Source organism: Pseudopodoces humilis, chromosome 8 (genome assembly GCF_049639895.1).
Source record: "Pseudopodoces humilis isolate 2021_Gansu_Grassland_sample_001 chromosome 8, ASM4963989v1, whole genome shotgun sequence".
Lineage (NCBI taxonomy): Eukaryota > Metazoa > Chordata > Aves > Passeriformes > Paridae > Pseudopodoces > Pseudopodoces humilis.
Genome location: NC_142207.1, coordinates 20,212,410 through 20,232,360, shown reverse-complemented (window position 1 = coordinate 20,232,360; position 19,951 = coordinate 20,212,410). Strand labels below are relative to the sequence as shown.

At 40.5% G+C, this 19,951-nt stretch overlaps 1 protein-coding gene across 3 annotated transcripts in view; it reads right to left on the bottom strand.

The window, feature by feature from the left end:
* The window catches only part of ITGA6 (integrin subunit alpha 6), a 42,078-nt gene extending 32,412 nt beyond the window's left edge, over window positions 1-9,666 (bottom strand). For all 3 annotated transcript variants that reach the window (XM_088059230.1, XM_005519801.3, XM_088059229.1), the window contains exon 1: window positions 9,442-9,666. In XM_088059230.1, coding sequence (XP_087915356.1) covers window positions 9,442-9,602 — 161 coding nt within the window. In that variant the 5' untranslated portion in view covers window positions 9,603-9,666. The remainder of the gene's footprint in view (window positions 1-9,441) is intronic.
* Between the last annotated feature and the right edge of the window lie 10,285 nt (window positions 9,667-19,951).

Below are 19,951 nucleotides of genomic sequence, written 5' to 3'. Positions count from 1 at the left end.
TCAAGGCCAGCTGCAGCAGAGCAGCCGGGGTGAGCCAGCAGACCCCAGCTACCTACAAGGACTGGGAGAGTGCAGAGTCCATCCCCGCTGTCCCAGCACCGCAGCCTTGCTCTGCGGCCAACAGCCCCCACAGCAGGGCCCTCCCTGACCCTCGCCTCGCCCAGTGCCGCCCCTGCTCTGCAGCACAACGGGCCCGGCAGAAGCAGCTGCTATACGAAGTCTATGCTGGGACTGGTGTCTTGTGGACATGGCTCACTCTACAGGCTTAAGTAAACAAGTGCATAACAGAAATTAGGAATTACTGTCTCCTGCACTTGGGCTGCTGGCCATTCATGCCATAGAAAACCCCAGAATTCATTTAAACGTCTCCGTATTTGCAGGACTTGTCTTTGTATCCCCACTATACATCTCTACATAACGTTCATGAAAAATTAAAGTACCACATCATTTATTAGGTACATATTTTAGAAAACAAACATGAAAGCAATAAAAATATGGAAACGGTTGCTCACTTTTTTCTTTGGGAAAAAAAAAATCTGAAAGCAGTGCACCCAGTATTTGAAGGCACTACTTGTTTGAGAGGTAACAACTTTAACAGGCATATACTGTTCATTCAGTGTGATGAAAGCCATTTAAGAAAAAATATAGTAGTTCTAATTCAGCACAAAAATATTTGGGTTGAAATGTCATTCCTCTATTTCCTTCACAGAATGAAGTACATCAGTTTCATTCATCACCATAATTAAACTATTAAAAGGCATGAAAGAAGTACAGCAAGAGGGACGGACATTTTACTGTAGAATCAATGGGCAATATAACACACTACAGCAACTAATACAGCCCTGCAGAATTTGAAGAGTGACTGCTCTCCATGCTAACCCAAGCCATAGCTCCTTCATTCATACATCCAATCCATGAGATCCCCCCTGTTCCTTTTCCAGACTTTCCACGATCTCCCTCTGAATCGTAGGGGGAATACCAAGACAGGTAGAAACCTCCTGCACTAGATACACAGCCACATAAATTCTGTCTGATTCGTGGTCTGAACAGAAGTTCACTACATTTAGTTAAACCATACCAAGCAGCACTCCAGGGGGAAGGAAGCTCACCCACACCAGGCCAACACTGGCATCCCTGAGCTGTGCCCTGCCCCTCTGCCAACTTAAGACCCTGGGCTACAGAGGAGTACCCCATGATAGTGGGCTAAAGAACTCTGCACATGTAGAAAAAGCATGGACTCTCCTGACACAATCCCTAGTAAAAATTTCAGAGAACAAGTACATGAACAGCCATCAAACACACACTTCAACAGCCTGAAGCCACTTGCATGCTAAAGCACAGTTCAAATTATTCCTTCACTCTTAAAACAATCATAGCCCTGGGCTAAATGCCTATAATGGAATCCACAGTTTGAGTAAGACTTTTTTCTTCAAGCCATGAACTTAATGACAGAAGCAGATGTGTCACCGAGTACATGACGCATTAAGCCCCCACGCCTTCGAATTAACTGAAAACACAGGCACTCAAATCACTTGGAAGAACATCACGCCAATAAGGTATTTTCCTAGGAGACATGTCATACAAATGCCTGTGCAGCTGGGATGCTCAAAGAGCCTTTTTTTACGTTCCATGCAGATACTCAAACACTGATCAAACAGATCAACAGAAATAAATGAAACATCCACAAGAAACTGCTCTTTATACACATCTATGGAAGAGGAAACCATTGTATTTTACTATGATTACAAACTGAGAATTTCAACCAGCTTTAAAAGCTTAAGACCAAGATTTTTTGAAAAATAACTTATGTTTGAGACTATGCCAAGAAACCCACTGCATTCTCTTACTCTATATACTGCTACTCTCCACATGCACACATACCTAATTTTACATGCATCCCCTCATACATACATTTTCTCTTTTGCCACTCCTCACATTCTCACTTGAGCGGAATCTAGAATTAATTCATTTTTTTCAGGTTATTTTTAAAACCCTATATTTCTGTAAGCTGCAAGTTGTTCAAGGGTATTGCACCTATTTCTAGGACTGGATCTGGTCTGACAACAAAAGTATTCTTCCACTATATGCAGGAACACAGCTTGGCTGGGAAGAGAAACAGCTTACACCTTTCACCAATATTCTGGGAGCACAGTACATAATTATCAAACATTTCTCTAGCAGAAAAATAATCTGAGTGGATAAAACAGATTATAGGGACTTGCAAAACGATGCCATATTTGTAGTAGCAGCTACAGGAGTTGGGCGTATAAGAAAAAAATACACCAAATATATTTTAGCATCTTTGGCCAAGAAAATATGGTTTTCACTTGAGGGTTTTTTCACACTACACAAACATGGATAATTAAAATGGCTCTTCATGCACTCTGCTAGACATCACTAACATCTAAGAGCCAGGAGACTGAACAACTATGCAGCTTCAGCTGTGCCAATGACAAAGTATAAGGCTAATCAATCTTTATCATTCCCTTAGCAGAGTATTGTGAAAAGAGCAGTAAGAAAAGGACACAAAAAATTCAACCTCATGATGGTGTCTTGCCATCTGCAACAGCTGGTTGCCACTTTTGACTACTTCCAGTATAAACATGCATTTCCCTCAGACCTTTGACCCATGCATGTGCTGATAGCAAACAATCCCAAGCAATACAGGAGTGAGTTGTTCCCAGAATATCTGAAATTCTTTTTTTTTGAAAGATGTATTTTATAAACCTACTTTTGAGAAAGGTGACAATGACAGATGAAATTAAGAAGAAATGAAGAAATTAAGCACACAGAGTTCCATTTCCAAAAAAAAAAAAGTCATCTTCACTAAAAAGGAAGTAACATTCAGTCTAAGAAAATTCTGCCATTCCTATGGACACTATCAGCAAACTCAACAATGCTAATCGTTCCTATATACTGTTCTCTATATCTTAGATGATCTCCAAACTCCTTGAAAATAGGAAACAAATGCAAGGAACACAGCTGAAAAGTACCCTAGAAACTCACTAGCTGGCAGTGAAATACAGTGCAGGATCTGTTACCCCAGAGGGACTAGCGTACATTTTTATGCTGTAGATGGCATCTTGACAGGGCCCAATCCATAAAACCCTTCTTTTCTCCTTGATTGAGCAGACCTTCTCCCTTCCTAACACAGCCTAATCATCCTCACATACATTAGCTCAACCCCTTGAAGGAAATCAACATTAGGAAATTACATATTTTTAGATGCAGTTCTGTAAGAGGAAACAAGAAACACAATCATTGCTGCAGCTGATCCAAAAATGATCAATGCATACTAGTAAGTGCTCCAAAAATCAAAATGCAAGCAGCAGCACTTTTTGCCTTGCGCTGTTATTTTGATACAAAAATCTGTCTCAGGTACTTCACAGCAGAATACACACAAGCCTGTCCTTTCAGATAAAACAACATAACTCCACTTTTCCAAAGTCTCTTTTCCAAAGAAATTGCTAAGGAATTCTCAAAATAATCTTAGAAAATGTGATACTCACAATACATTAAACCCAAGGGAAGCGCATTTTAAGAAGAATACAATACTTTTTATGCCAGGACTGCTTAAATTAACCTATGGTTAATTTAAACCAGGAGCTTTATTAACCTATGGTATAGTTAATTTATTTTTAACATACAGAATGATTCCCTTAAAAATGGAAGTAAAACCTTTTTTCAAAGTTTGCATTTGTTTTTCTAAGCTACATTCTTCTCCCATTACTTTCAAAGGAGTAACTTGCTTATGTATATTGCAATCCAAAATATTCAGTGCTAATAAAACATTCAATATTTTCCAGACTAATCTGCATAGTTCTTTCATCAAATATTCCTGTGCTGTTACCTACCCTTGCTAAATACCAAGATAAGGTGTTAATTTTCCACCTAATGTTTCACAGTACAGACCACCATCTTGCTCATTCAATAATATGGATTTTTACCTACTTGCTCTTAAACTGACATTTGCCCAATAGCCTAATCTCAGTCTTGTCCTTTCCACAGAATATGTCCTCAAAATGGGGCATTTTTACATTTATTGCTAGAATGATTCATCTAGACCCAGGCTGGTTATGAAACATTTAAACAATGGCTGATTTTAAATGCATTTCTTTCAAAATGAATGAGGTATCTCCAATGAGAATTCACCAGAATGCGTTCCTTACAAAACTTAGAGTTGCTCTGGCCATGCGGGTGGAATTTAACAGAGGAAAAAAGAATGGCCCATGCTGACTTGGTGAACAATTTGCTGCTCTAACAAGCCAGGCAACCCAATATGCTAATTTCATTTATTTGGTGGAGAAATCGGACAGCAACAAATTAGATCAATTATCATCCTTCTCTGCTTGTTAGGCCTTATGAAAAAAACATTTATGAGAAGCCAACCTACCTGTCTGGCTTCTGCCACCAATAACCAAGAACATAACTCAAAATCAGTACTGGGAAAAAAGCCAGCCTTCTGCAGTTTGCTCCTCCTGTAACAACTACACATCCCTTATGCAACTTAAATTCATCTCACTTCTTTCACTCATGATATTAGTAGCACAATGGATCTTCCTTGAAAATCTGTCCCCTACCACTACAAGAAAACTCTTCAACTACTCCTCCCTTCCAGCTTCATTTGATCCTGACCTTTGCCACAGGACATCTATCTTGAACACAAACTTCTCTACTATCACTAAGAAAGCAAATAAAGCACACTAAGCAGGTTATCCAAGAATAGCTTGCACAGAGAAAATCAGAGAAACACTTAAGAGAAGAAAATACTAGGTGCAGTGACACAGTAAAATCACAGCCTAAAAAAAAAGGAAATTTATTACAAATCCTTTATTTTTCAATTGACAGAAGCACTAACTAAAGACCATCACTATTACAATTTTTAAACCTGAAGGTGTAAACATGCATTGTTACTACTTCAGTTCATCCAAAGTCTGAATTACACTACACCACCTCTGCAAGCAGAAATTGTCATCTTCCACTGCAGAGCAGCATAATCCAGTTCTTTGTTGCTGGAGCAAAGAGTCTCTGAGCCCTAGCCCTGAGAGAACACAAAAGTACTGGCTAAATGCCACTGAGGATGCACTGCAGCAGTACAGCAATGTCAGCAGTCCTGCTGACCTAAGGCAACTCTGCTATGTATTGATATAATAGCTCACAATAGAGAAGTGCAGTATCAGCAAAACCTGTGACAAGTAAAAATTTCAGTAAGACACTGCAATTTTTAGGATTTTATGGCTGGTAATGGTCAGTGCAGTTTTGACATAAAGTGCCTACCCATAGCTTTCAATACAGCTTTTCAGCTGATGGGAGAATCCTGAATGCTGGTAACTACAATATCTTCCCTTTTTTGCCTTACACAATAACAAGAAACCTACCTGAATTCAGCTCCCTACTTCTACTGAAAATAATACCAGATTACTTGCAAGTAAATCTTCTGGGTGCCTTGCAAGTCAGGATATTTTGTGATTCTATCATTCTAAATCACAAATAAGAACTGGCTGATGGGTATTAGATTTACACTTGGACTGACCTTAAGGGTCTTTTCCAACCCAAGTGATTCTAGGGTTCTATGATTCTATGAAAGTAATCTACCAATTTAGATATCCTTGATGCTTGTGTTTTAATTCAAGATGCTTAAATCACTGTAAATTACAACCAAACTGGAATGGACTTGCTGGACATCTTACATGGAGCGTACATGCATACATACAGATCATATCTCTATATATTCTATAAAATTACATGTATGTGACTACATGCACTACATAAATAGTGAGTAGCTAGTAATTATATTTTTATTATAATAGTAATATATTTATAACATATAGTAGCTAATATATGCACAATCAGTGTAGTCTCCATCTAGAGATGCTGGAGACACATTTTCATCACAGGACCACTTACATTCTACATTTTTACATTTCTCCTATAGTTATACCATCTCCTAGTCTCAGACCCCTCTAAGTTACAAACCTTCTTCCAGTCTGCAGATGAAATGCACTGCTGTTGTGCCACCATCCCCCTGCAGAACCAGAACTCCCTATCATCATATTCACAGATTAAAAACAGAACAAACTTACACAGGGCAATAAGCCCTGCTCATTTAGGGCTCCATCAGCCTATGGATGCTAAATATGAGCAAAAGCAGGCAGCACAGTGCCTGTGGAATAGCAGGCCGCATAATTTTCTCAGTCTCGCCTGAGAAAGTGGTGTGGGAAATCGTAAGGAGGAATTAAAACAATCCTCAGAGATAGAAGACAGCCTTGCCGGTGCTGTTTGTCAGTTTCTTGTTTTCTTGCAAGAGAAGGTCAAAGGGTGGTGTACACCACTGACCAATGATGGTGATGTGTTAGTTTACTAACCAATAAGGGTTTTACCTTTCTGTACTTTCACGTATCGGTCTATAAAAGAAGATCTGAGGTAACAAACCTTAAGCTCTCCTGTCCAACTCACAAGAGAGTCTGTGTCATTCTTCTCACCGTTCCCAACAGAGCGACAATCAGCCTTTTCTGCTGCCTTATTCACCTCGCTTGACAATGAACCAGAACCATAGGCACAAATCCAGGGAGGCTGCCTTGGTACCACCAACACTAATGTTCCTCAATGCACATAAAGTCTGCATTCATCTGCCTTTCATACCATTAGAAAGGCCCTCTTTCAGTCACTGTAAACTACAGCTTTTGTCATCTCAATCTGACAACCTTTACAACTCTTCTAACCTGAAGGTAGTCAAAACCAAAAGCTTGTTACTGACTGGTCCATAGTTTTATACTCAGTACCATTTACAACAAATGTCAAAGCAATTGAACAGTCATCTGTTCATAATGTTGAAAGTTAAGTAAATCCTCATTAGCAAACATAACATTTGTAGCTAACACTAATAAATTAATTTGCCATTCAAAGCTAATATGCAATCCATATTGTATTCTGAATCTGAATACAGTATTCTGTGACTAAGAAAAAAAGATGATCAAAAGCAAATACCATGTTTAGTCAAAGCTATTACAGCTGTACCTTTATTTGTCACACTTCCTAGCCATTCTCCACCCTCCTCTTTAGAGAGGATTGCTGTAATGATTAACACTGAATAATTCTGCGTGAGGAAGAGGGAACTATTTCACTTAACAAATGCTGAAGTGGGGTAAGAGAAAAATTTCATAATTTCATTTTTACCAAGCCTTGCTTCAAGTCATTAGCCCTTAAACAGAATCAATGTATTTCACTTTCTCTCATTTTCTTGTTTTTCCAAAGATGGCCTGATCTTGCACATGTCTATGACAACCTGTTTCTAATTTTGTAAAACTGGAGGGGTAGAAGGGTGCTCAAGCTGACAGGTTTCTTTGAAATGAGGGTCCCTGCCAGATGAGATTCCAAGTATCATTTTAATTACGTTTCAGTATGAATCTGAGTTTCTGTATTTTTGGCAACTACTTCAGGGTGTTCACACTCTAAACGTAACTGAGTTTTGAAACTAGCATCCATTCAAGAAGAAGGGATAAAATAAATACTTCTAAGATACACCTATCTAATACCTGACTAAGAGATAGCTGTACATAAATCCACTTTTGCAGCAGAGGTAAGACAGATCAAAATGCATTTGGGAATGCAAAGGTATTGCACCCCTGAGTCCTGCTGTTACAGGTAACAGGCAGCATGCAGGAATTAGACATACTGGTCTCTCAGCAGTAGACCTCAGTATGACCTCTGTTCCCATGACTTTCTACCTTCCCCAAGTATCTGGAAGCAGCAGATACCAACTGTTCCATCTATGAAGAGTCAATCAATTTAGAAACTGCATGAGGTTTCCATGGAAAGACCACACAAATCCTTTCATATTAGCTCAACTTAGCTCATTTTTATTTGATATAAAAAATGCAGCCTAACATGGAAGGTTTCTCTTCAAGACTCCCCACCAAACCTCCTGTTTCAGAAGACACAACTCGCAAAATGTGAGCTAAACCCAGCTCAGTCCCTAAGAAAGATAGTTCAGCATATTTAATGTCTTGTTCTCTTAAAGCCACACATAGCCTCTTACAAACAAAAATGATGTTGACTACAATATGCCTGTTTGACATAAAAAGTTTCATTCCAAGCATACTACCCAGCAGCTACCCAGGGTAGCATTCCAATTCTTTATGCTAAAACTCATGGATTTGAAAAATGACCAAGACACCTCATACTCAGAAGTGCATGTCACTAGACAATCACAGTTTGTCTAGTCTGGTTTTGTCTCTATTAGAGACCCTTGCTTCTCATGAAAGCCTGGATTCAGAAAGCCATGTCAAGGCAGATAGCATCTGGCTCTGCTCTTTCCCCACACTGGATTGCCTGAGGAAGCACTTGCTAGACACACAATACAGAACTTTCATGCCACTAATCTCTGAGGCATTTCAGCCAAATAGTACATACCAGCTTGAATACTGTGACTGTCCTTGTGTTTCTGCTTCTTTCTTCTCAGTAATTGGCTGCCTGCATGTTCCTACACACTCATTTTGCCAGTACTGACAATACAACAGGAGACTAACAAGCTTCAGGCATTGCTTTCCTGGTAGTACTAACATGAGACCTTTTCAAGTGTAATCCTGTCAAAAATTAAGATAAAGGCCTCTGGAAAGGAGCTCACAGATTTGCATTTTATTCCTCAGGATGCTATGGGTAAATCCCACAGGATTTTTCAATTTACTACCTAACTTTATTAAGAATACTATTTCTTTACAGCTTCCTTCTCTAGTTAACTCCATATGGATAACGGGCATATCTTGCCTTGAATTAAAACTAAATATTTGAGGAGGGAGCATTTATTTAACAATACTTTATGCTCTCACTCCATCCGGCACTACTGGAGAGGGTGGGGTCCAGCACTGCTCCGCTACGGACAACAAAGCAGCAAGGATGCTGAAGATGTACACAGGAGCGTTATTTTGCCTTTCTAATTTCCCAAAAGAAGTTTCACGCATATGCCACTAGCACCAACTTATTTCTCCTGACTTTGTATCACCTCTCATCTGCACTCCCGGGCACGGTCCGTCTTAAACAGCAGAGCCTGGCTCAGGCGAGGCCGGGTAGGCACAGGGAGAACAAACCCGAGAGGCTGGGCAGGCTCCGGCGGAGCAGCTCACTGCAGCCTGCCGGCGCGGCCCGCGCAGGAGAGCGCAGCGGCGGGAAGGGCTCCCAGCGGCGGCTGTCGCTCCTTCCCCTTTCCAACCCCGGTTCCCCACAGGTCCCCGCCGCCCGGCGCTGCCCCGGCTCCGCAGCGCCCCGCAGCAGGTGCTGCCCATCCCTCCGAGGGCCCCCCGGTCCCGCTCCCGCCGCCCGGCCGGACTCCCCGCGGGGGATGCCGGCCCCGGCCCGCCGCCAGGGGAAGTTTCCCTCGGTGGAAGGTAGGAGGGTCGCCGCAGGCGGCCCGGGACGGGGCCGGACGGGGCGCGGTGCACTTACAGCCGTTTCTCCTGCGGCTGCAGCTGCCGGTGCATGGCCAGGGAGAAGCCGAAGAGGCTGCCCGTCTCCCCGCTCCAGCTGATCACGTTGTCCGTGTCCAGGTTGAAGGCGCCGGCCAGCCCCGGCAGGAGGGGCAGGTAGATGAGGAGCAGGGCCGCCATCTGCTCTCGCCCAGCACGGGAACCTGCTGCCAGCGCCGCCGCCGCTCCCCGCGCCCGTTGTGCCCCGCCGGCTCCGCGCCGGGCCCGCCCCGCCCCGCCCTCCGTGGGTGCCCGGCCTCCGGCACAGCACAAAATGTCCCCGGGGCCGGGCCCCTTCCCCTGGGAGTGGCAGCCGAGGGCGTCGCCCACCGCCTCCCGGGGCCCCCAGGGGGCTCAGTGCCTGCCGCGCCCCAGCCTCGGATGTCTTTGCCCTTCGGGACGCGAAATAAAGCCGTACCGGGGGGCGGGTCACGGCCCCAGGTGAGGGCCGGGCCGTAGCCTGCGCGCACCGCTGGGAAAACGGCCGAGAGCTCCCAGGGCGAGGGGCGGCATGTATTTGAGATATCAAACCGTGTCCCCCTGGGCGCTGATACCGCTCTGGCTGCTGCTTAGCCGGGTACCGACCACGGGCATAACACATTGCTCAAGTGTTCTACGGTTGATACAGAACTACGGACAGCATGATCACAGTATTCAGTCTGTGTTCCCCAAACAACATATGCAAAAGAAGAAAAAAAGGAGAAGGAGGAAAAAAAAAAAGTATCTGTTTTCCAGACTCTTCACAGAGCACATAAGAACAGAAACTAAATACCTGAATCTCCTCCTCCAGGATTTCCTATCTCTGAACACATCTGAAAATTTCTTACTCCTACCTTTTAATTGTTCAAAAACAATATGTGGGTTTGGATCCCAGGTCATTTTCTCTTATGCTTTCACCTATAACCCCAAAAGGTTATTTGCAAGCATACCTTATCAACTTTGCCCATTCCAGTAAGAGAGGTGTTGGTTTTTGAACAGAATCTTGGTTTAGTGCTCTGGTTTAGGGAAGCAAATGCAAACTTTTAAAACCTTACAAATTCCAGGCAGTGTGACAATACTCAGTTGTTCTTTTCTGCCAATATCCAGGGTATGAAGAGAGAAGCTAAGATTCCAGAGAAACTGAGAAAAGGGCAATTGAGACAGAGCACTCAAAATATGTTGATACTCCAAATAACTCCTTCTGGAACAATACTCTGCTCCCACGGAGTTAATCCAAGCTACTTTTTCCAGAGTAATTATTCTAGTTCCGTGTACAGACAAGTCTTTGGCTCAAGTCCAACACACCCTTGATCAAAAGAGAGGAAGAAAACACACCAGAAATGTGTATCTAATGTAGAAACAAAACATTTTGTTAAATTAGGCTCCCAGATACTTATTGCTAATAGAGTCCTTCCCTGCTTGCTCCTCCATGCCCAACTCATTCAAAGTCTTAATCCAGTGTTCAATCACTGCCACAGCAGAAAACTGTACTGACATAAATACTGCCCTAGTTTCACTAAAGGACCTGTAAGAGGGAAGGGTCCCAGACTAATTACAAGCTGGTTTATTACAATCCACGTATTTTGCAGTAATTAGTAAAGATTTGAAAACAAGTCATTTAAAACAGTGTTGACATCTGTACCAAAGTCTTAGCAGTTTGCCTTTTGGGACAATCAAATCTTGCATGCTTCTAATACTCTTACAGTAACTATAGTTACTTTTTAAGTAATGCTTCTACTCAATAACTTGCAAGAAGTCACAGAAGTACTTTCATCCAGAGCCTCCTGAGTTATACTGGCACATTAGGTTTATTTGACTTCTCCCCCCCCTCTAACCAGCACTGCCTGAGCATGTTGTACCTGTTTGTTGATATCCACAGAGATTGCTGAGGGGAGAAAGAATTTTCTCATCTCCAGATGCAGTAACAAGCATTCCAAGACACAGCAATATTTGTCTCAAGGGACCACAGCCAGAACAACAAAAATAAAGTGTATACAGGGTGGAGCAAAACGCTCACGGACAGCTTAGAATTACCTTGGATGGTCTCTCATCGCTTCATACTATTTTCATTTGCTCTAGATGAGGAGAGAGGAAAAAAAAAGGTTTTACAAATATGTCATTTTCCTTCCTTTGCTCTTCCTCCAAAACAAACATGCTGTGAGTTATCTGTAGCTAACACATACTTCAGGAATTCCTCTTTTGTACAATCCTGGTATAAAGGGGGACCATTTAAAGATTAGGTATGATGACCAATTAAATATGAGCCCTCTGTTAGGCATAATAATGCAGCAATTCTAAGAGATGCAATGGCCAGATCAAAGCAGTTTCTCTTTCTTTAACAAACGCTCTGCTATTGCTGAGTTTTCAAGCTGTCTGCTCATTAATGGTGTGTTGATACTCAGCTGAAGGGTTACAAGATGTTTGCATGTTGTGTCTACACATTGAGCAAGCCTCAATGTGTAGACACACATTATTGCCGGCAATACTTTCCTCCTCTATACAGCCATGTAGCTAATTACAAAGTTTAAAAAAAAAAATCATTTCTGGAAAATAAAAGAGGTAGAATGCAAAAGCTAGAGCCTGGCAAGACATTTTAAGGTTTCCCTAGAAGAAGGGCAAGGCACAATGTTTTACATTTCTGAAATTCTATCCTTTATATCTACAATATACCACACAAAGAAATACACAATTCGTGGATGTTCAGCCGTGCAGCTTTAATGCAGCACATAAAACGATCCTGAAAGGACAAAATATGTAAACATCCCCATCCCATTTCCTTTTTAAAAATTGCTTGATTTCTTAATTTAATTCCAGATTTTAAAAAAAATTATACCACCAAAAAGGTTTGGTTCACTATACGAGTTCCAAAGATACAGCATTGTTTCAATTCAGAAATATAAACTAGGTTTTAGTGTTAGTAGCCTGAATGGTTGGATGGTTTCTCCTGAACACAATATGCATACCATTTCTAGAACTGCATGTTCTAGTAAAATTATTTACATTTATTGAACAGAGGCATTTTAACAGCTACAAGAAACACCTGAATTTTTATGCAGCTAGATTATCAGACTACCTTTGCCAGTATATCCTCAGAGCTGTTCTTAGTTCCCTAACAATCATTAGGAATAGCAAACAACAGCACAGGAGATAAAGTGGCTTAGAGTGGTAAGTGAAATAAACTGCTCAACACCACGCAAGCAAAATGTTTTGCTTTTAACAGTCTAAACCCAGAGCTTTAAAATAGTTATATTTATACACTTGGTATTCTGACTTACACAGACATAACACTCATTGTATCTATGTCATTTATAACCGGATGAAGAATGTCTCGGTCTCTCTCTCTTTACTATCTTTTCAGAAAGGTTACCAAAATGCAAATAAATAGTTGCTCTATTTAAAATACAGTTCCAAATGAAGATGTTACTATGTTCCTTTAATTTTGTTTTTCTCTTTGATGTCTAAAACAACGAGAAGACATTCTGCCATTCTTTACTTGCTTGTAATGTTTCACTTTTGTAGACATAGTATTACACAAATAAAAATATTAGTCAAAAGAAATATTTCAGTCCAGACCTAGAATTTTGGTGAACACTGAGACCAGTATATACAGCAGTTCTTTCAGTCTTTTACATCTAGAGAATGTTTTTCCACCCAAGTTGTCAGGTACATTCCTCAAGTAGTTTCAGAATGACGAGAACTGTTTGGAGAGCAAACATCTATGTAAACATAGATGGAGGCACTTTATGAGCATAGCTGGGCAGAGATCAGAGACACTGCTGACAAATGGGAATCAAGCACTCATAGTTTGGACTTCTGTGGAAGGAGTTAAAGATGCACCTTCAAAATTACTTGTAACTGAGGCATAAAATTGCAGTGATTTTGAATGTGTGCCTGTGTTTTAATTCACTAGTAACATATAGCAGTATGTAAGACTTGCCCCACCATAAGGTAAGACGAAGCTTAAACATCATTATACACATCACAGGCACTTTTGCAGCCCATTTGGTGGTTCTCTCTGAGAGACATTTATATCCCCAAATATCTTATATTACCACAGCTGAAACTTCTATCACTGACTGCATCCCAGGCCTGTCTATACCATTCATGCTTCCTTGATCTGCAATATGTCCTGCACATGAAACCTTGCCTCTCTCCTAGAGCTTTTCACCGGTGTAGACAGACATAACCTCATACCAGATGCAAACTTTTGGGCAGTTCTAGCCAACTTTCATCAATGTGCATCTTCCAACCTATTTGCACCAAAGCAGCCAACAATGGCTTATACGAAAGCAGAGGAGATCTAAAAGATAAATAAGGTATTTCTTGGGTAGGTGTTGTCAGGGAGGGAAGAGAAAGTTTACAAGCAAGTTTTTCACAGGATCTCCCTGGAGATTCTCCCCAGGAATTCTGAAAGCAAGAGGAAACTGCACAGGACATATTTTAACCCCATCAAGAGCCAGAAAGGATTATTGTTCAGGGCACTTTCACTCTCCTAGGTCACAGAGACCTAACTAAAGAGTCTTTGGCCATCACCCAGAACACAACATTTTTAGCACTTACCTCCAAGATCTGCATTGGGTGCTGGTGCTGGACAGGACTTGGACCTGGGATAGAACCTGCAAAGCACAAGATCAAGTCACTCAAGGGCTCTGGTCTCTAGGTCACTATCCAGCTTATTGTAACAGCACAGCTGAGACCCCAATCGCCTCTGGCAGCAAACTCGTGCAAACAGCTGCTTGGTCCTTCCACACTTGTTACACCTGTCCTCCCACCAGGTCCTGGATCAGACCCATCTGTGAGGCCAGCCAGCTGGCTGTTTGGCTTCCACAGCGGAGGCAAAGCTCCCTCAGATTGCACAGAGGTTTCCAGTCAATCACAAGAACCATGCAAAGAAATCCAATTTTTTTTTTTTTTTTTAATAGACTTAAATTTTTCTATAGCCACTGTCTTTAAAAATTCTACTATTTTGGTACTAGAGCCACCTCATTTGCATGTGCCAACCAAACTGTATCTGCCGGTGATTCAACAGGACCTGTGGTCAAGACATGTTTAAACATGATTTTCAGGCTGCAGACAAAGCCATCAGGGACTGCTTCTCTGGTTAAGGTCTAAAGCTAGCAGTCCCAGAAAGATGCTTCTTCTACTTCCTTTACTTTTTCTTTGTTAATAGAAAACATCTGTCTTTTTTTCTTTCTTTTTTAAAGCAAAAATAAATCTAACAAACATATTCACTTTCCTCTTTAGATTAACGTCCTGAGTTCTGAAAAACAAACTGGACAAGGCAGACATGAGCACCACTAGAAAATGGAATCTTTTTCTAGTTCTTCTGGATCACCACCAGTTATTTATTTTCTGGAGAATATATTGTTTTAATTAATCATAGTCTTTTAAATCAAATCCATAATGAGCAAATTCTGTCTTTTGTTATATGAAATCTCACTTGCTAATCCACTCACTAACAATGATGAAAATGCTAATTATGCCAAAACTTTTAAAAAAAAATCCTAAATGAAGTCTGTAAAGGCACAGTCCACTCAGGACCTGAGCTACTGACTGAAGGAAAAACAAGTTGTTCTCTCTCCCTCTCTGCTTTGCCTGGATTTGAATAACAGTTATTTGGAAGCTGAGGACATACTCCAGTTCTCATAAGCTCCCTGCTGAGCAATGCAGCCTTTAATTTCTGGAGCTTTGTAAGTTTGCTATAGAAACAAAAGATTCTTCTACCCTCATGCCTATCTACCTGTACCATTTTATGTGAAAAAACTACCAGATATTTTAAATTGCTCATTTAGTCAAACAAATTAAGAAATTAAAATCAACAAATTAAGAAAATCTGTTATCCAAGGAAGAATTTTTTTAATACTACTTCTTTATCCAACCTCAAACCATTTATAGCCATCAAAGGAAAACGACTGAGGATTGTGTGCATATTCAGTATTTTCCAATTAACTGCTTCTGTTTAATTATTAAACAACTACATTAGGCTCAACAGGAAGAAGTTTTTTACAGAATAAGACTGCTCACACATGAGCAGAAACAATTTCATGTTTAAGTAACCACTACAGAAGTATTCAGACAAAAAAATTTAGTTCCTCTGCAATTCCAGTTTTATTCAATGAAAAGATTCATTGCATGATGTTGCCATGACCAGGCAGGCTTAGTGAGTGAACTGCAAATCTAATCAGTTTGGCAAAGGGTTTTATGGAAGCTGCTGTGCTGGCTTCGCTGATTTCAAGTGATTTTTTTTCTTTGTTCATTTGTTGCCAACAACTGAAATCTAGGTCAAGGAAGGAAAGGTCATTCATTAATTTTCAAAGTGCAAGTTTCTATACAGTATTGGAAAAGTTTCAAAAGCAGTTTTGAATTCTGTATTGATTATGTATTCTGTTTTCTCACTTTTTTCCCCATCTTTCTATACATCTAAGTTTTGAGCACCTTCATAGGAAAGGGTAAAATAACTTGTGTCTTGTAGGCAATCAAAATTTAATCCATTTAGTTTTAAACAATTATTTCAATAACATTATGAATCGGTAGAAGATTTATGGCACAAACACATTTCCACATTTCTGTAGACTGTAACTGCTCTAATGTTTATTTTCAGATCATCACTTGATTGGTCATGCTCTCTAATTTAATTCTGTTAAGGGAAATTTTTTTCCTGGGAATTCTAAAAGGTTTTGAACTTTCATACAGTAATCACATTTAAGTAAACCCAGTCTTATTTTATGTGATAAGAGGAATTATTCTAAAATATGCATTATAACAATTATATATATTTTCTTCAACCACAATCATCAGTCCCTGTGTGGGTGTGCTGGGAGTGCTCTGTCTTGTTTGTTAACATGTCTTTCACATCAGAAATCTCAAAGACAACAGCCCAAACCTATCCAAGATCATTTTACACATCTGGGAACACAAACAAGTTGGGAAGGTAATATGATACAGTTCAGGAGAGGTGCTCTCAGTTTTCACTAGGGCTGTACCTTTCCTATAATTCCTGCATGGTACACATGTATTGCTTTCTTTATTTCTTGGTGTGTGTTTTTAGGACACATTAGACAAATACTGTGTTTTCTAGCATACAAGCAAGTAAGTTGCTGTGAAATTCTGATCACAGAGTGAAATACATGTATCAGTTCCTGTAACTCAGCTTCTTCTAAAGTCAATCAGCATCTCCAAGGATCAAGGTCCACTTTTAAGCAATTGAGCAACATAATTGGCAGGTAGATCAAGGCATGATAATTTGCCTTTTGACTGCAAATAAAGGTACACTAACCCATTTTACTGTGGGTAATGTTCTTAACATTAATAAAATAAAATGCAGATATTCTGCAGTAATGTGTTTTTCACACAGGGCATAAAGTACTATCTCAAAGTATTTTCGTTCTTCCCCTCTGACGTACAGCAGTCACAACAACTACAATTGCCATTTCCAAGTGGAAAAGACTGACAATCTATTTAAGGGCAGCATAGTGCCCCAGTATCACAGAGGGAAGCTGGAGCAGAACCCACAGCCAGAGCTGGTTTCTGAATTCACCTTCCTCCTGTGCCTCATTAAAAAAAACCAGCCCATCTAAGCCTGGAAATTTGCAAGGTCACTTCTGCACAGCAGAAGCTTCTGAGCTGGAATAGAGGTATATATGCATATTTGGCTGACGGTTCCCTTCCATTGAGTAACACACTGTGTTAGTAAAACTCATGCTACACTGCAGGTAAGCACTAATGTCCCACATCACGTTTTCTGACTCTTCATCTCTGGGAATTTTTGCAGTACATTGTGAGTTGCAGCTGTACTTATCAGAATATGTGTTCAGTGTTAAATCATTCCTTCTGTTCCACTTCACTTTCACTCCATATTTAAAAACTCCACAAGATCTCTCTTTTCCATTCCAACCTTCAACATACCAGTTTTCAAGCCTTCTACTGTCACCCCTGGAGCTGACTGACCATTATTGTGAGAAGGAACTGATTGGTCTGTATTTGTGGATAAACAACTATCAGATCAGGTGTGTAGCAGTAAGAAAAGAAATCTGAACAGATAAGTGTTCTACAGACAATAAACAGCAATCAACAGATGTTACAAGCACTTGCTGACCAGCTGCACATGGCAGGACAATCACTGTGTGGTAGGATCAGGTCATGGTGCAAGTCTGCCTGGCAGCAGTGACTGCAAGCCTTTGGATCCTGTGTTCTGCTGCATGCCAAATTTATGTCAGCCTCAGAATAACAAAATGACAGCTGCTTTGAGAGGGAAGAATCAGGGTATCAATCTTACGAGGAAAGTTTGCATTACTCAGCAATCTGTTTGATGTCAGAAAAGGAAGCTGTAAGAGGAGGTAGTCAATTTTCAGTCATGTGTAACCATTAACCATAGCTTGCACGCGGAAGTGCAAGTATGGATCAGGCACAGTATCTAAGTCAATTAAATAGGCTTCCCTAGACTCGTAGGTAACAGACTGTCCCTATCTAGAAATCAAATCATTGTGGAAAAATAGGAACATAACAATACTCTATTGCAGACAGTAAAATTTTAATTTCATTTCAAATAATAGTCCTTTCATATTATTCAGTTAATATCAAAATACCACACTGCTTTGAAACAGCTCTGCTTTTTCATAAATGTGTTGATATATGATTAGTATTACTGGCTATATAGTCTTATTCCAATTTTGTGTTCATCATAATAGAAGAGGTATTTGTGATTTCCTTCAATTTGAACAGTGACTTTTTGCCACTTTTTATTATAAGGAATACTGCAGAGTTTCAGTGTATTCACTCTGTTATTTTGCAATTCTTAGCATCTAAATAATCATAGGGTGGTCTACTACTTTCCACTACAGTGCTCTGCTTCCTATTGAGGTACAAGGGAAAAAAAGAAGCAGCATTCCACTCTCCACTGAGAGTTATTTTAACACACGCTTCATTTGTGAAGTATCTGAATCCTTTCATCTTTTGTGGATAACATCGCACAATGTATTGAAATAACTTGGGTAGCTAAAAACAGTCTGACCACAGCTATATATACATGTATATATTTACAGATGCAGCAGTAAGCCTGTGTTCCAGTACTTCAAGTAAGTATGTTAAATATCTGCCCCCTACAACAGACCTACCCTTTGTGAATCCCTCAAAAGTTTTTCCTTGTTTTGCTGGCCAAAGGTGCTTTTTCCTAAGGGGCGTGGGAACACAGCTGAATGTTGCTGGTGTGCCCCAGACAGTCTGGGGCGGCATTCTGCAGAGAAACAGCAGCACTGACAAGGCTGCAGCAAGTCTTGTGATATTTCCTGACATTTTTCATTATTCAACACTTCCTCATCCTTTCTGGAACATCTTAATAACCTTTATTCCTGCAGAATGTGTATACCTTGGCCTTGCATAGGTTCACACTACAATTCTCATAGCAGGGCACTTGCAAGAGAAGGATTTTCAAACACTGCAAAAGCTAGAAGTCCAAAAACTGTGACTCAGACCTCCAGAGCTCCAAAATGTAGCCAGACTTGGCTATGTCAGTGACATTATGGAATAGTTGCTGGCAAGCTGTTTGCAGTATCATCGTTATAATATAGTGATATAATAACATGGAGCTGAAACACCTGAAGACTGGAAGCACTATTTTGTCAGACCAGCATAAGCTAAGAGTTGTATCAGCAGAACATAAGACCCAGTGCGAACACATTCAACAGAAATAATCAGCTCTAGTCAGGCTCCATTGTAGAACAAACACAACACTCTTTTGAAGAGGCTTTTTTTTCCCCCCTAATCATTTGTAAGAGCAACAGAATAACTTTTTGTCAATGACACTGCTGGGAGGGGGTGAGGGAGTAAAGAGCAAAAAAAACTGAAAGAAAAACTTAGTGTAACAAATACCCTCCTGGACAAAATATTTTCAGATAACCACTTCTGTAATTTTTTACTTTAAAGGCACTTTGAGTCAGGGAAAAAAATAAAAATTCTAGGCATCAAGCTCTTATATTATTCTGACATCACAAAACACAAGACTTCCAGTTTCCACTACAAGGAGTGTTTTACTTCTGGTTTGTATGAGTTAATACCTAGCCAGAGTTTTCTTTCTTTGTTTCATTACTATTAGTAAGTCAACAGCAGCTTTTAGTATCTTGCAAGACAAGTTTCAACAAAGCTGCAGTATGATATTTTCTGTGATTAGTAAATCAAGACTAGAACATATGCCCACACACATCCTCCACAGTCTATTCACAAGAGAGTGAAGACATTGGCTCTCTCTGTTGCAACATTCCTTATTTTTGTTACAAAGATCAAGATCCTTTGAGAAAGACAGGGCATGGCCTGTGAAGACACTAATAAAGGCTTTTTGATTAACCCCAAAAAAGTGAGAGACTGCCTTACCTTTAGCACAAATCATGCTCTGCAGGGATTTTCCTGCTGTGGAGGTATTGAAGACAAAGCCACAGCTAGGGAGTTCTCATTAATAGCAACAATGCTGCACTGGCAACACAGTTCTAAAGGTACGACCACAGGAGGCACTGCAATGT